We start from the raw sequence: 17,046 nt of genomic DNA on the forward strand, positions 1-17,046 counted from the left end.
CATCTCTTTGGTAAAAAGCCCAGAGTTGTGTTGGACCGACTTAAGGAGAGTGGGGAGGGAGGTCCAAGTGCAAGTAAGAATGAGATTCAATCAGATTGATACCCAAATTTACCACCTCTACCTCCTAAAAGTGAGGAAGGCGGCTCTCTTGCAAGAGCTGTAGTGGAGAGAGATGGGTTGTGGGGTCCCGAGGCCAATCAACCCACCCTGGTCCAGAGGGAAGAGGTTACCGACTTGGAACAGAGATTTGTCTGTTTTCTCCCGCTTGCCATGGCGCCGTAGACCACCACATTAAAACCTCCCTGTGATAGGACGGTCATGGCCCTATCGCTTGCCTGAACACAAAGGAAAAGTGGTTCAAGCAGAGATTAAGACCATGTTAGACATGAGTGATTGAAGAGTGCAACAGCAAGTGGCCCCATTTTCTAGTGTTGAAGCCTGATGGATATACAGTTTTGTGTGCACTATCCCAGGGTGAATGACGTGTCCAAGTTTGATGACTATCCAATCTACAAATTCCTGGATCGTCTTGGCAAAGCCGGCTTTTTTTCCACGAGACTGCACTGCATTTGACCAAGGGCCGTTGGCAGATTCCCTTGTCTCCAGAGTCAAAGGAAAAAACTGCCTTCTCCACTCTGTATGGTTTGTACCCGTTTGTCACATCTGTTTGGGTCCCCAGCCGCTTTCCATGCGCCACATGGACCTGGTACGGCCAAAAAGTCGCATCAGTACCTTCCCCCTTGAGAGCCACTAGACTTCACTGTGTAACAGAAGCTGCTTGTGGTCACTGCTCATCTCGTCACATAAAATGGAAAATAAAAGTTTTGTCTCAGGGTGACGGCACAGTTTACATGGTTTCAGAGCTTCGTTTGATAAAATCTTGGAACACACCACGCACAGCGGTAACGGTTCGTCTTCCATGCCTGTCCAAAAAAATCCCAATGATAAATATTCAGCACTATACTTTCTCCGAACCTTTCTTTTTTGTTTGAGAGGCGGGACTGTCCCGCCTGTCTGATGTCCTGCCGGGACTTTCCTTGTGGATGATGAACCAATGGCTTCTTTCCTTTTCAATGTGCCTGATGCTAGCTAACCATCCATTTTGATTATCACCGCAAGTTCAAAAATGTACAGGTGCATGTCGATTGTGGTCCGGCTTGAACATAGTACGCCCTCACATAAGTTTCTATCTATCAGTAATGATGCATTTTGAAGGTTTTAAAGAAAAAATACCATTAAATTATTTATTTCTTTTACATTTAAAAACGTTTTTGTAATAGATACTTATTTATTTTTTCAATAAAATCTATGTGTTTTGCCCCTGATTTGGGGGCCCACTTGCAATACGCAAATGCCCATAGGTTGGTAATCTCTGATAAAAGCATTGAAGGGCTGGAACATAAGTCATTGTGCTGTTAGTGGCTCTAAAATATGCCTGTTTAAAGGCATGTGTCAGATCTCGTCCCATTTATGTAGCAATTTTTCCATGGCTCAGTCTTCCTTCGCTCCATACTTGACTTGTGAATTGTTCATGCAAACTCCAAGTACCTACTATTCTGTCTCCACAACCTGTTTTTAGACCAGAAGAGTGTTTAAAAAATTGAGGGTATTTCTATGTTAGTTTTTGTAGAAATTAAGATAAAACACAAGTGGGAATGGCCCTGTAGATCTTCATTAAAAAGCTCAGTTATGTGTTAAGTTGATAAAGACGGGGGTCTAGGTCTCAACTTGGCAAGAAGACCTGTCAAGTTTTTTTTTGTTGTTGGGTTTAATTAACACCTACCAAAAAATGTGAATAAAAAAGAATTCAGAGAAAAAAATGCTTGCATGGGAGCCGTGACTGGACACCAGTCACTTCCTAATGTTCACTTTTAGTCTGAATTGTAACTTGTTTATTTGAGGCAGACTGGATTGGCTAAAATACTTGAATTAAAAAGCAAATTAGAAGGAAATCTTTGGAAGAAATGTGGAACTGTGAGTCTTTCATGCAGCCTCGCATCTGCCTCACACAACTTCGCCTTGATATTTCGAAATAAATGTATTTCATCATCTTCCTTTTTTGGACACTTCCAAAGGACGGACACTTCCTTATTTTAGACTACCTATATATTTCTAAAACACATTGAAAACCAGTCGTTTAGTTCACATTCTCTTTCACACACGTGTACACACACAAGAGGGAGTCAGCCCAACTGATATGGCCAAGGACCTCTCTGTCAAGCCGGACACAGCGAAGAACACCCGATGGGACCCTGGGGAGCCAGAAGAGGACAGGGGCGACTGGGTGGAGAACACCGTGGACATCTACGCCAGTGTCGACAGCCCGCCAGCTCGGGCAGGTAAAAACGACTCTCTTTGAAATGGCGTAGCGGTGTCTTCGCAGGCCTCATACTAAAGATTTTTGTGTTATCCCAGAGAAAGAACATCCCAAAGCCGCCGCCACTGCTGTTATCATCTGTCTGGCGCTGCTGTGTCTTCTCCTGCTGGCTGTAATCACCAGCCTGGTCATTCGCCGTGAGTTTCTGTCCCCTTTGTTCCTCCGTAACAATTTTAGACGACGCATGAGAAGGCAAGACCAGTCTGATCAACATCGACTCTTACTTACAAAACTGTAACAGTGATCACAGTGCCCCTTGACACAGATTAGCATTATCATTGCACAAGCCGATCCTGCAAAATCACTATCTTGAATTTCGGTTGACGGGGCTTGAAGTAATAATGGTCAATGTAAATGTGAATCAATTTATGAGTGACTAATACCCCTTGTAATGCCTCATGCAGTATGCCGAAACGTGCTCTGAAAATCGCCCTTTAACGCCATGCTTACAGACTTCACAGAGGTAGAAAGGTCCAAGCGACTCCAGGCCAGTTTGGACAACCTGACCAAGGAGAGAGACCAGTTGCAGACCAGCTACGACACCGTTGTGCAACAACGAGACGACTTACGAAAGAAACTAAACGGTCTGGTAGAAGGTCACTGCTGTTCTTCAGTGCTCTTCATTAAATCCATCATTTGAACCATTGTTTTTGTGACAAAATGTTTAATCTTCAAAGGAGATCTACAAAAAAAAAAAAATGATTACATCATTTTTTGGGGGGGTTGTTTTCCCTAGCAAGCCTCTGTCATCTGAGTGTTGGCTCCAGCTGGTACTACATCTCTCCTGAAAAGAGGAATTGGAACGAAAGCAGGCAGGACTGCTTACAGCGACAATCAGACCTGCTAATCATAAACAGCAAAGAAGAACAGGTAGTGTGTGTGTGTGTGTGTGTGTGTGTTTGCATTTTTGCGCACACAAAGTATGTATGTGCACTGCCAATTTTTACACACCATCCCCTGTTCTGCATAAAGCGATGTGGAAGTTTTGTAGAATTCTGATTATTTGTTACTCACTGCGCCCTATCATTCTCTGGAACTTTCTAAAGTGACTGGACCACAGACTTTTTGATGTCCTTTCAAAAAGAGAAAATCCTTATTCTCCAGACATTGAAAATTAGTGGTCGAGTATGGACTCAAGGTATCGAACTTACAGTCAAATGTCTTGCTGCCTTGCGCTCTCAGAGTGAGATTTCTGTTTTTTTTTCCAGGAATTGCTTATACACCTGAACAAAAGAGTTTGGTTTGGCCTAACTGACATGGAGGAAGAAGGAACCTGGAAGTGGGTTGATGGAAAGCCACTCAACACAACGTAAGACCCTCTTCTGTTTTTTCTTCAAGCAATTTCAAGTTTTTATCACATCCAGAGACAATCTTTTTAGCAACCTGGTGGTGTTTACTCAAAGTTTGATATTGCATTTGTTTGAATTCAGTTACTGGAACAGTGAGCAACCGGATAGCAATGGGATTCCTCCAAATCTTGAAGAAGATTGTGTCGAGTACCATGCTGGGGTCTGGAAAGGATGGAATGACCGATCGTGTCTGGAAAATAACTCGTGGATCTGTGAGAGAAATATCTGCTGAAAAAGTCATTGTGAAAGCAATGTTTACTGATTGAATATTATTGGAGTGTGTTAGCGAGGCTGGGTGTGTTAGATTTGAGCCTTGTATTATTCTGTGGTAAGTAGTGTTGTAAAAGCAACAAAATGTACTGTATTGCTGTTTTTCCATCCAGGCCTTATTAAAATGTTGGTTCCCATCATTTATAACTATTCATAGCACTTTCATAGAAACGTACCACTCTGCTGAAGCTACTCACTGTGTTTAAATGCAGTCCAATGAGGCAAAAAACATGTTAAATTTCCTTTTTGAAAACAGGAATCTGAAATTATACTCAGACAATCTTTGTTATAATATTATTGCACGTTCGAGAAACAGCTCTTTTGGCAACATCCACAGTAATGTAGGAGACTAGAAACAGCAACTTTTGCCACCTTGCCTTCCATTCAGAAAGTTCCATGTTTGCTGTCTAGCAAACATGGCTGCATGCACAGCATTGGAGCCAGGAGGAATTGCTGTTCATGGTGGTTAAATGGCTGGCTAAGAGCTGCTCTTTCCACCCATTCCATGCGATGGAGGTTTAGGTTGTCCTGCTCAGCATTTTATTACAGAGTACTATTTATTGAACTATGGAACGGAGTCACAATGTGTAATTATTCTCCCTCATTGCAAAACTCTCAAAAGAAACTGCACATGAATACCAATAAAATCATCACCTTTAATTTGTAAACTGAACTTTACAACGACCATGTTAATTTACAATAAAATCACCAAAGCTGAGTGAGCTGTTTACTTATACTATTTTGTCTCTGCCTCAAAAGTAAAAACTGAGTCAAAAGTTATATCTGACTTTTGCCGCTGACTTGTGCTGCGGATCAATATTGTCCAACATATCAGAAATAGAACAGCAAAACGCTGATCTCCCATCGCTTCCAATGCATTTCCAGGGAACGCCCCTCGCGCCAAGTCACAAAGTCTCAGAGGTGCTGATTTTGCGCCGCCACTTCGCGCAGGTCCTGACGCGCCATGGCACCATCCCCTGGTGACATAATTTGCATCCACACTGCCTCACGCCTCGCGCTTGGGGCAGTTTTATTAATTATGATTTATGTTTGTGTGTCGGATGAAATTGTCTCACGGGCCGGACCCGCGATCAAATTATCAGTCAGTCATCGGCAAACTATGGCCCTGGGTTTACACTAGAGCAGAGGCATATTTTTTCTCTCAGTGATCACTGACACGGCCCTGTGTGTCACATCCTATTGTTCAGACAGATGGGCCATCAGCCGCCATTACAAGAGACACGCAGAGTGGGGGGTGGGTATTGATGGTTCTGTGGAGCCTGAGAGAGTGTCTGAGAAAGTCGCCTTATCACGGAATTTAATATTAATTTAATAGAAAAGTTAGTTACACAAAAATCTCCAGTTTTTACTAAATTAGGTCCCATAGCAACTGAAAGCAATGAGAGACGTGTGTGGCACGGCTCGGGGTTCACAGGTTTTTTTCATGTTTCGTTCAATTAGGAAATTGAGGAAAACAAATACATCTAAAATAAAAACCCGCTCTTGTTTTTATATATTTTTTGTTTGGAGACACGGGTACGCGCAGTGGACTGGAGATCGCTCCCTCTCAATTACACAGTGATCCAAGGCAGAACGGGCCAGTCCTTTAGTTGTGTTTTCAGGTTCGCGCAATGGAGAACCAGCCTGAAGATCTTTCAGTTGTCTGAAATCGCTGTTTCAGATAGGCTGAAGATAGTAATACAGATAAGTAATAAGTAAGTAATAAGATAATACAATGTGCACGAAGCCACTATTATTCACATTTCAAAAACGAGGCAATTCAAAGTGCTTTAAATAAAACATCAGAAGCACCAAGACAGTGCACACACAAGTGCAAAATAAAAATTATAAAAAGAAAGAACACATTATAAAGTTAAAATAATAGAATACATAGAATACACAAAATCAAGTCATAAAAGTTACAGTGCAGTGCTTTAGCCTTGATTTAAAAGAGATGAGAGTTGCAGCAGACCTGCAGTTTTCTGGGAGGTTTGTTCCAGATATGTGCTGCATAAAAACTGAACACTGCTTGTCCATGTTTAGTTTTGACTCTGGGGACAGAAAGCAGACCTGTCTCAGACGACCTGGGAGGTCTGGATGGTTCATAACGTAGCAGAAGATCAGGAATGTACTTTGGCCCTAAACCCGTCACTGCTTTATAAACCAACAGTAGTATTTTGAAATAAATGATTTGGTGGACAGGAAGCCAGTGTCTTAGTGAAGACTTTAGCAGCAGCAGCAGATCTATCTTTTAGGGAAACCTGTAAAGTCACTGTTACAGTAGTCGAGCCTACAAAAGATAAATGCATTTCCAAGTTTTTCCAAATTCTGCTGAGACATAAGTCAAAATTTCCTTTTTGAACGAAACAACAAAAGCACCGTCCCCTGTCTGGATTTAAAGATTTCATCAGCGAGCTTGAGCCGAGGTACACGATCCCAAGCCGCCCGACACCCACTGTGCAGTTTCCTGCCATGTTTACTTCTGTACGACAGTGTGCTGCGTGTGACGTCTTTGCGTTTGGAACCTAATATTGGCCACATTTAAAAAAAAAAATCGGATCTGAGCAATAAATCTGAATTGGGCAATAAGGCTTCCAGTGTGAACTGAGTAATGTTTATGTTTTCATTTTCCATACAAGTAATATAATCAGGAAACTGAATAAATCGAAATCTTTCTCTAAATCGCTGTTCAGCCTGAACCCTGCGCTGCGTCTCAACATGCTGTTCAGAGCTGAACTGATTATAAGATTATATTATATATTACTATATCAAATCACAATATATTAGATAATATTATCATGACATGATCTATATGATCAGAATTATATTTATTGGGATTATCTGTTTCTCCTGCCGTTCTCCAACCAATGTCTGCGTTATGGGTTATTGCGCAGTGGGAGGAGAGACCCCTGCTGGTACCAATACGTATTGCAGCGTGTCTTCAGCCGTCTCCAGTGGTGACTGGTGTGTTAAAACATTAGCAAATATAAAGTATCTACATTTCTGTACACAGTCAGAAACAAGTACTCTGCCTGAGTTCTATGCCTCTTTGTACGAGGCCAAGTTTTCCAAACACAAGACAACCGACCAAGTAGGTTGGTCCTCTTTGGATCTACTTACATCTGAGAGCAAACCTTCTCAGTCATGAACATCAACAAATCAAAGCACAGATCTAGGCTGAATGACGAACATTTGTGTGCCATACTGCGGATTTCTACTTCTGAATATATGAAATGGCAATAACTAAATGCACTGATAAAAAGGGTTAAGAAAATAAAAGGTTTTGTCATACAATTGAGTCTGTAGAATCAATTTATAGAAACTTGACTATGAAGAGAAAAAAAAACTGAAATATGAAATGACAACTGTACGCACTGATGAAGAAAAGGAAGTAAGCCTACCTTAATAAGAAATAAGGAAATTGGACTGTTGAAAAAAATGTGTCAGCTACTACCAGCTAGTTTCCGTCTAAATTGGGGTTTATTAAGGTGTTAAAGATGTAAATAAGGGGAATAACAGAATAATAAACAAATAAAAAGAGAATTATGTTGAAATAGAGAATAGAGATGAGAGAAATAAAGATGAAGTTAAAAGTAAAAGTTAAAGGCTTAAATGATGTGGAGAAAGTTTAAGTAAAAAGTGGTCTACAGAGTGGTCTTAAGACATTAAACTCTTGTGTTGTTCTTTTTTGTATTTTCTTTCTTTCTTTTACTTTGCTGAGTGAAAGCTGGGAGAAAGACAGAGAAAATGGAATGAGTCTGAATTGGATCATCCAAGGGGCAGATGACAAGACATCTGGCAGTTCTTCACAGACACCGGGAGCTTGCGGATGACAACTCATAGAAATTCTGAACCTGGTGAATCAGGCCAGTACAGATTATCCACAAACTCTTTTCAATAGACACCTACATTTACCTATATGTGTGTACATCTAGTTATAACCTTCATGATTGCTTGTTCTCACATATAGGATTACAGTCGTTCTTTTTCTTATATTGCGTTTGCAATTAGTTAGTAAGAGACTTGGCAATGGACTGACTAATCAAGGTATTAGCCTAATTAATGGAGCATTATTGATTTGATTAATCACATGCGGAAAAACTTATATGATTTAAATACGGTTCAGTGCTGTGAATATTGGTTTCATTATCTGAGTATGGTTTACCTTGATTGAGGCTGTTTTGAGAGTGAACATTGATGGACATTTTGATAATTGATGATAAATGAGTATGATCAGATGTATCAGATCATGAACAAGTGAAGTTGCTTTCATCAGTGGGAAGCTATTGGTCTCCTTTGGGGTTGGAAAATTCAGTTGTTTTTGGTAGAGTGTGATTACACGGTGCTTTATAAATAATTTTTAAATAAATCAATTTGATTTACAGTAAAAGAAATGGATACAAGAATTACAAAAGTAATCACTCCTATTGATGTAGTGCGATGGAATAATCCTCTTATTAAAGATATTGCAAAAATATCAGAAAAATTGAGCAAGTGTTGGCCTGACATTGAACACCATGGCCAGCTGAGGGAACTCTTAACCCGGATGTGAATAAAACAATGCAGGTGCTTGTGTCCACATATAAAGTAAATCAAAAGAAATGAAAAAGAAAAAAGAGACGCACGGAGAAAAGACAAACAGAACTTGGCATTCTGCAGCTGTTCGTAAAGGAGGGACCGACATGGTTTGAAGCTGCAAAAGAAAAAAGAGAACAAAGTAGACAAGAAATAAAGAAAGATGAAAAGGATGCAGAAAAAATTGATGGAGAAGATTACTGCACCCTTTTCACATACAGCATCTATAAAGAAGCCCCCACCTTATGAGAAGGAGATGAAGTTCACTGATGTTTATCCACAGCTCCCAGTGATGACAACGGAGGGCAACTATCTCTTCAAAGATGAGGATGAGCAAATAATAGAGATGGGCAAGGCTACAACAACCATAAAGATGTATCCAAGCTCCAACAGTACCAAGAGAAGGAACCGTTTAGGAAGCAGACAACAAGTCAGAAGCCTGGAAATAGGAGAAGAGAATGTGAGTGACGGATGCGGGCTAAAGCGGAGGAAAAAGGAGCATGACCAGAAGGAACTGGACCAGGAGACTCTCAGAAAACTCAACCAAATACAGTTGGTGGATAAGAAGAATGAGGATAAGAAGGCCAAAGAGAAGGTTTATAGATGAGCAGAACAGAAAGAATTGTAGGTAGATAATGCACTGCGGGGCCCCTAAGGGGAGCAGCCGAAAGTAGGGGATTCTTGGTGGTGGAATGAGGAAGTAAAGGAGCAGCTATGAAGATAAACACTGATGATTATCTCGATAAAGAGCGTGACATTGAGATAAGTGTGCCACATATGACTTTAATGGTGGCTGAAGGATTTGAGCAGAAGCATGTGGAGAAATCATGAAGGACTGATGGTAGCACCCCAGACCTACTAGGTCTGATGATTCAAGAAGCACATGGGTTAGCCCATGTTGCAAGGGGGGGAAGTAAGAAGAAAAATCATGAAAGAGTATGGTTTTTGGGCACCGTACTTGATTGAGCAAATTGAAGAAGTGCTGAAAAATCACATTGGTTAAATCTGTCAGCATACAAGTCTGAATTGGGTAGAGGTGTGTAGTTAGGAGCTAACACTAGTAGATAAATATCCATTCTACATATCTGATTCTGTCATATACTCAAAACTATTTTTGCCTGAGAAAATGCATGGACAAATGGGGGAAAAGGAAAATGTTAATCATATATTGGAATAATGTTAAAGCGTAACGCAAAAGCAAAATTATTATCCTGTATTTGTTGTGTGTGCAAGATACTGGCTGGTGAATTTTTCTTTCAGGACCAATCTGAGGTTGGCTGTGTCCGGAGATCCTAACAGCCTAATGGACTTGAACACTCAAACATGGACATTCAAAAATGGAGGATGAAAATAGACGACGGACCCTGAATGAGGACGTCATGATCAGGAGTGTCGAGTGAAATATCATTAAAAGTTGATGGTGTTAAAAAGCAACAGTTCAATACCTACATAGGTGTTATGCAGGTTTTTATAATATTGGAGTTTGTTTATTTCAATGTAACCTGTATTATTGATGAAAAGTCTGTATTCTACAGTAGATATTTTTAGCAAGACATATTACTTTGATTTAGTATTGTTTTCTTTGAAGTTTTCTGTAACAGGGTGAAATGGATATATTGGGAACTCAGGTGTTTTATTTATTTTGCAGGGTTTTGAAGGACATTGATGGTAGGCAGGGATAGGTTCATTGAAAGGTCCGATGGGTCGACCAGCCTGACTTTGGACAAAATTTTTGATTTGTTTCTAAGGTTCTGAATGTATGCATTTACGTATATGTATCATCCTGTACAGTTGTCTAAGCCTTTCTTCTTTGCGGTTAATGAATTTGGAGGGCAATAGGTGGTTGCCTGGGGCAGAGGAACCGTGAGAGAATTTTCCTGTCTTGATTGTTGTTGAAAGAACTAAGAAACGAAGCTGCCAGATGGGTTTTTCGCTCTCACACTCCACAAATTTATTGTATTGCTATAACTAAGAATGTTCAGAAGGATATATTATAATCAGTTTGTTTTAAAGTAGGTGATTTCAATTAAGCCAATTAACGTCGGGGGAAATATGAGGTGTCTGGGAATGAGTAGCGTCCCAAGACAGTGGCCATTGTATAAAATAATAATTATTAACAGACGGTGCCAGGGGTCTCGAGAGAAAGACAGAGCCCATTGTCAGGGGTCCCGGTGATAAGGGAGGTGAAAATGTGTACGGTGACCTATGCAGGGGAATCAGAGGGTCAACGTTGTCTCTGGCTTAGCATAAAAGCACCTGCCTGAGTTTCACTCGAGAGAGAATCCATCCGGCTCGGTTCTCTCCTGGACATCCTAGGCAAGTCCAGTCTGATGCTGTTCTTTTGTAATAAATTATTTTACTCAAGTCAGCGTCAGCGGTCTCTCCTTCTTCATCAACACATCAAATTCATCAAGAAACTACACCTGTTTTGCAGTTGTTTATTGAGCATGGAAGAACATAATAAATTGTAAATTTGCAATCCGGCTCCTCACATGGTCTTCAAAACTCTATCCAGCCCTTCAACCAAAGTGTTCGCCCACTCCTGTGCTAGATTGTGCTCTGAAGGCATGGGATGAATAATAACAAACGTATCTTTTAACACAAAGGTTTGAAGTCTGAGTAGTTAATCTACTTTGAGATTCAAAGATTCAAAAAAGATTCAAGAGATGTATTCATCATATATATATATTGCACGGTATACAGCATGTAGTTAAATATTTTTAGGCAACCCCCCAGAGACTGTGCAGGGCAGAATATTACAAATACGAAGAAAATACAAATAAAAATACAAATAAAAAAAATAAAAAGTAGGAGTAAGATAAAATAAATTAATTAATTAATTAATTAATTAATTGATTAAAAAAAAAAAAAATTAAAAAAATTAAAATAAATAAATAAATAAATAAATAAATAAATAAATAAATAAAAATAAAAATTAAATAAAATACATCATATATATATATATATATATATATATATATATATATATATATATATACACACAGCATTTAAAATATACCAACAATCAACGACATAAACTATGCTTATACTGTGTATATTTATGTACAAGCTGTAGTGCAATGATGGCTGTGCAATGTTGGAGAACTGAGAAAATGAATATCAAGGAATACCAGGGAATACTGTACAGATGTGCGGGATATACCAGCAATCAACAACAACAGAAACTAGGTACATTGTGCTATGTTTGCTGTGCAATGTGAGAAAAATATAATAAATAATGAATATCAAGGAATATAAAATAAAATGTGTACAAGTATTATAGCAATGAGGTGGACACAATATTTATGAGGTGAGTCCTAGATTTAACAGAGTTCAGTGTTATTTTGGCTTGGGGGAAGAAGTTCTTTCTGAGTCTCTTTGTTCTGGTCTTGTGGCTGCGGATGCGTCTGCCTGACAACAACCACTAGAAAAGTTCATGGTTGGGATGATTCAAGATTCAAGATTCAAGAGAGGTTTATTTGTCACATATATATATATATATATATATATACCAGTGAGGTTTGTGGCTGGTGAGGCATTGACTTTTTCAGAGTCAGATTTACAAATATATGAACCCAATAGAGTAGCTTAAATTCACCATTCAGTTTGCAGCTTGCACATTGACTACTGGTTGTGTTTCATATCTCATATCAGCATTCTTTACTAACACATAGGAAGAACGTTAATTTTATAGACACTCAGAGAAAGAGCCCATTTGCTCTGCAGCCTCCGTGTGTTCTTAATTTGCCATCACAATTCCACAATTACTATTAGTATTTAATGAATGACATACTCATTCAATACAAATAAAAGGATATACTGCAGTGTATGCATGGTCTTACCTTTACTTGTAAATGAAGTCCATTCTTCTATCCTTCTGGACAAAAATGTCTGTGACTTTGTTGTGAAAGTCCTCCTTATCTTGCTTTAGTTTTCAAAGTCTCTCCATCTCAATGGAGATTATTACCAGGGATGAAAGTCGTCCTTGGTCAGTCCGATTCATACTGTATGTTTTGAGTCTTTTCAAAGCAGACAATGACCTTTCTCAATGGAGGCTGTTGTAGCCGGTATAGTTAGCACCAGCTGGAGTAACTTTGTTGCCTCAGGAACAGTCTGCATCAGATCCTTCTGGGCCAAAAAGCTGAGAAACTGTCCAGCTGATATACATTCATTCCTCACTGTCTGTGAGCTATACAGTCTGATGAGATCAGCCCTTAGTCTCACAAATTCAAAGAACCTGGCATATTTTAACAGGCTCTGCAGTTTGGTGTCATCAGAATGTTGTGACATGTCATTCAAATTTGTACAATCGACCAAACCAAGGAACGCTAGCCCACCAAAATGATCAAATCTAGCTTCCAGTTGAACACTGATATTGTCCAGAATGTTATAAAACATTTGTTTCCTCTCATCTCTGAGTGGCTGTCGAAATTCTGACACTATCTGTCAGGCGGCATGTGGCACATTTCTGCTCAAATCGCTCATGGAAACTGTCAAACTCCTGTCTTTGGCGTTGCACAACTCCAATTGTATTGCGGATTCGCGCACAACAAAATCCAATGTCCATTACTTTGTTTTGTAGCACTCTAAAGAGTGCATCGATTTCACTGAAAATGTTTTCATATGACATAATGGAAATGCATGTTGATGCTTTTGACAGCCACAGCTCAGATCCAGTGGCCATCATTAGGGTGTCATTATCGCAACTATTTGGAGTTTCGCTCATAATATGGAATAAAGCCCACAGATCAGGTTGGTACATGCTTATTGTCTGCAACAGTCTGGAATTTGAGTTCCATCTTGTAGGCGCTGCTCTTGGTAAGTAAGTGGGTGCCCTTCGTAGACTTACTGAAAAATATCCCTAGTCCCTCAGCTGTTTTAAAATAAGTTCTACACTAAATTTGTGTGCGTAACAGTGGGTTAATATGGCTTCAGGCACCTTTTCTTTGATGCTGGCCTGCACCCCATTAAGCTCTGATCACAGACGCTCCATCATAAGTCTGAGCTACCAGCTTTTCGACACACTTGTATTTCTCCAACACTCCCAAGACATACTCGGCTATAGCAGGAGCTCGTCTGTCATCATTCACATCATCAAAGCCCAAAAACGCCTCCCTCACTTCACATGCCATCTCACTTTTAGCCACATAACGCAAAATGACAGAGATCTGGGCTTTGTTTGTGACATCCGTTTTCTTGTCTACTTCTAGAGCAACAAATGGGGCTGCTTTAGTCTGTGTGAGTAGTTGATCTGTCATGTTTGCAGAGGCTTCTTGGAAGATTTTTCTAGTCATAAAATCCTGTGTTAGTCCAGACATTGTCGCATGTTGAGATGTCGCATGTAGTGTCCTTGAGCAAGACACTTAACCCCTGATGTGTCCATAGGTGTTTGAAAAATTGTAAGTTGCTTTGGCGACTTAGCGTCGCTTTAGCATCTGCTAAATGTAGAATCATAATTATTTTATAGTGTCTCAAATGGCTTATAGTTGCAAAAATAAGGAAGTCTGGAAATAGACATTAAGGGGGGTGAGCGCAAAGACACAGAAAAGGGAAGATAAGCAACCTAACGTAAAGCTCATAGAAAACGGCATCAAGTCCTTGTGTGCATCTGGAGGACCTAACTGGATCTTGAGAGAGCTGCTTGGAATAAATGGCCGTGTCTTTCAATGTAGGGGAGCTTGAAATCCAAGCAGAAACCAGTGAATATGAGACATATCAGCCATCAAGCTTAACTAAGAAGTCAAGGAATCCAGGTGACTGTCTGTCTGTCTGTCTGTCTTTTGACTTGTGTTCTTCTTATTGTACTGCACTTTCTGTAGGTTAGAACAGAATAGAACAGAACATAATTACACAATCGGTCGGTCGCTGGCCGTGATCCATTTGTAAACTCGCTAGATTCCATAATCATCCGTTAATCATAATCATCCGTTTCCTTTCAAGATGACTTTAATGCAAGCATTGTTTCAATAAATAGAATGTTATTATTATTAAAAATGCACTTAATTTCTTCGAGTTGGGTTGAACCTAATTAATTGTTAAGTTGAATTTGTATATTCAAGAATCATTTATTATTTGTCTCACAGGTTCAACTGCACTTAACACAAACACACACACACACAAGCATGCAGGGAGTGGTGACGACCACGAAAACACACACACACACACACACACACACAAACACACACACACACACACACACAAACGTTCAATGTCAATAGATGGTGTTTTTGCAATAGTTAGACATATATTATTACACTATTACAAGCTTATCATAATGTAAATTTAGATCAAAATTATTTAAATGTTAATTAATCATCAACTGAAATTCCCTGATCCTGACAGCCCTAGTAGCTATTATGGTTAAACACTCCATTACTTTGATGACAATGAGCGTGGTGTGTGTGTGTGTGTGTGTGTGTGTGTGTGTGTGTGTGTGTGTGTGTGTGTGTGTGTGTGTGTGTGTATGTGTGTGTGTGTGTGTGTGCGTGTGTGTGTTTGTGTTTCACAGGAAGCCGATATCTAAGTTTTGTTCTTGTGAGCTTTGGGCTGCTGTGCGTCCTTCAAGCCATTCTCAACATCTCTCTGAGAATTGGTATGAGGGAACACAATGATCTGCCATTATCTTGCCAAAATCTGACGACTACCACTAAAGGTAAAAGACGACCTTGTCCACCCTAAAGGGTTGGATATACAGGTATTCCTCACTTAACGACCGAGTTCAGCTCCTCTGACCAGGTCGTTAAGCGAATTGGTCGATAAGCGACGACCCGTATTATTTCACGCAAAGGGGGCGTGGCCATTGTGAATGCTAGTGTAGGGAATTCTGACAGACTGCGGAAACGAGACTGAGACTGACAACTGGGATGAGATGTATACAGTGTATATAGTGTATATAGTGTTTATAATATATATAGTGTATATAGTATATCTAGTTTATATAGTATATAAAGGGTGATGCTCGATGAAATGCATGATGCTGAGACGCCGCGCACGCAGCACGCACGCCACAGTATAGAACGCAGCACACAATACAGACTGGTCAGAGAGTAAGTCCGAACGGTCGTTAAACATGTCATCAAGTGAGGAGTACCTGTACTTTCACATGGGGCTTTCCACAGACGGCGCGTGCCCTCCCGTAGAGAGCGTGGGGCGTTTATAGTTGCCGCATTATCCGTTGCAGTAGAGAGGAAGCGTGTGAAGCAGGAATTAGTAAGTGAAGAAGAACGTTAATCAGCAAACATAATTGCGTGCACTGCATCGCAGCGGGTTTATGCAAAGGAGGAATTTCTGTTCATGGTGATTAAATTGACAACAGTGACAACGTTCCGTGCAAAAAACAGTAGAAGGGGTACGAACCCATGTCCTGCTCAGCATTTTAATACACTTACTTACTCTGGAACGGAGTCACAATGTGTAATTATTCTCCGGCATTGCAAGATTCTCTAAAAAGAAACTGCCCATAAATACCAATAAAAACGTCACCTTTAATTTGTAAACTGTGAACTTTACAACGACCCTGTTAATTTACAATAAAATCACCAAAGCTGAGTGAGCAGCTTGCGTGTACTATTTTGTCTCTGCCTCAAAAGTAAAGTCAAACGTCATTTGTAGACTTTCAATTATACACGTGACTTGTGCTGCAGATGAATTTTGGCCAACATTAATCAAAACAAAAACAGTAATCTTCCGAGGCAATTCTTCCAGAGAAAATAATTCTATATTTGCTAAGCCTTCATATTCTTTGCAGGCTTTCTTAACTAAAACTCTAAACCTTGCAGTACCTCCTTCATTAAAAGAAGATAAAACCTACTAAATAGGTCAGTATAACAAATTAAAGGTATTTCTTTGTTCATCCAGTGACTCCTTTTTTTCAGTTGGGATTCTAAGCTTATCGAAAGGTGTTGCAGTTGTGTGGTTTTGAGCAAGCGTTTCGTGATATTTCCTGTGTTTCGGCATATATTGCTTCACATGATAACCTTGCATGCTGCGCTGCGTTTTGTGACTGTTGCATCATGCTGTCTCTACACAGAGAGGGGCCGCTGTTCTGAACTGTTCAGGCTGGTGTTCAACTCCTGCTACTATGTTTCCAGTGCCAGGGGTCCCTGGTACAAGGCTCGACGGGACTGTCAGCAGAGGGGAGCTGACCTGGTTATCATAAACAGCAGAATGGAACTGGTATGGGGATGGAAAGAAAATGTTTTTTTTTTGTCAGTATGGTCTTTCTCTCTTTGTCTTTTTATTTGGGAAATTAACAAATCAAAGTTCTCAACAGTTAGATTCAATTCAAGCCTGGCAAATAATTTGCTCAATATTACAGTTGAATACATTTTGTTTTTGCCCTCAGCTACTTGGAGCCCATTTTTTTACATCAAACAGATTTAGGATTTACATGACAGATTTCCGTCTCCAGCCACAAATGTGAAAACACTTGGCAAGACGGCAAAAGGGAGGAGTGGGTGCAGAGTGGAATATACA

General features: G+C 39.9%; 1 protein-coding gene across 1 annotated transcript; it reads left to right on the forward strand.

The window, feature by feature from the left end:
- Nucleotides 1–2,197: 2,197 nt before the first annotated feature.
- Nucleotides 2,198–4,585, forward strand: LOC307229557 (uncharacterized protein; the record flags this gene model as incomplete). Its single annotated transcript, XM_079999557.1, has 6 exons — nt 2,198–2,339; nt 2,416–2,514; nt 2,830–2,961; nt 3,114–3,247; nt 3,586–3,686; nt 3,808–4,585. 6 exons carry the CDS (start codon nt 2,198–2,200, stop codon nt 3,956–3,958), a joined length of 759 nt encoding a protein of 252 aa, XP_079855683.1. The 3' UTR covers nt 3,959–4,585.
- Nucleotides 4,586–17,046: the final 12,461 nt, after the last annotated feature.

This window comes from Zeus faber (assembly GCF_960531495.2).
Source record: "Zeus faber genome assembly, chromosome: 4".
In the NCBI taxonomy this organism is placed as follows: Eukaryota; Metazoa; Chordata; class Actinopteri; order Zeiformes; family Zeidae; genus Zeus; species Zeus faber.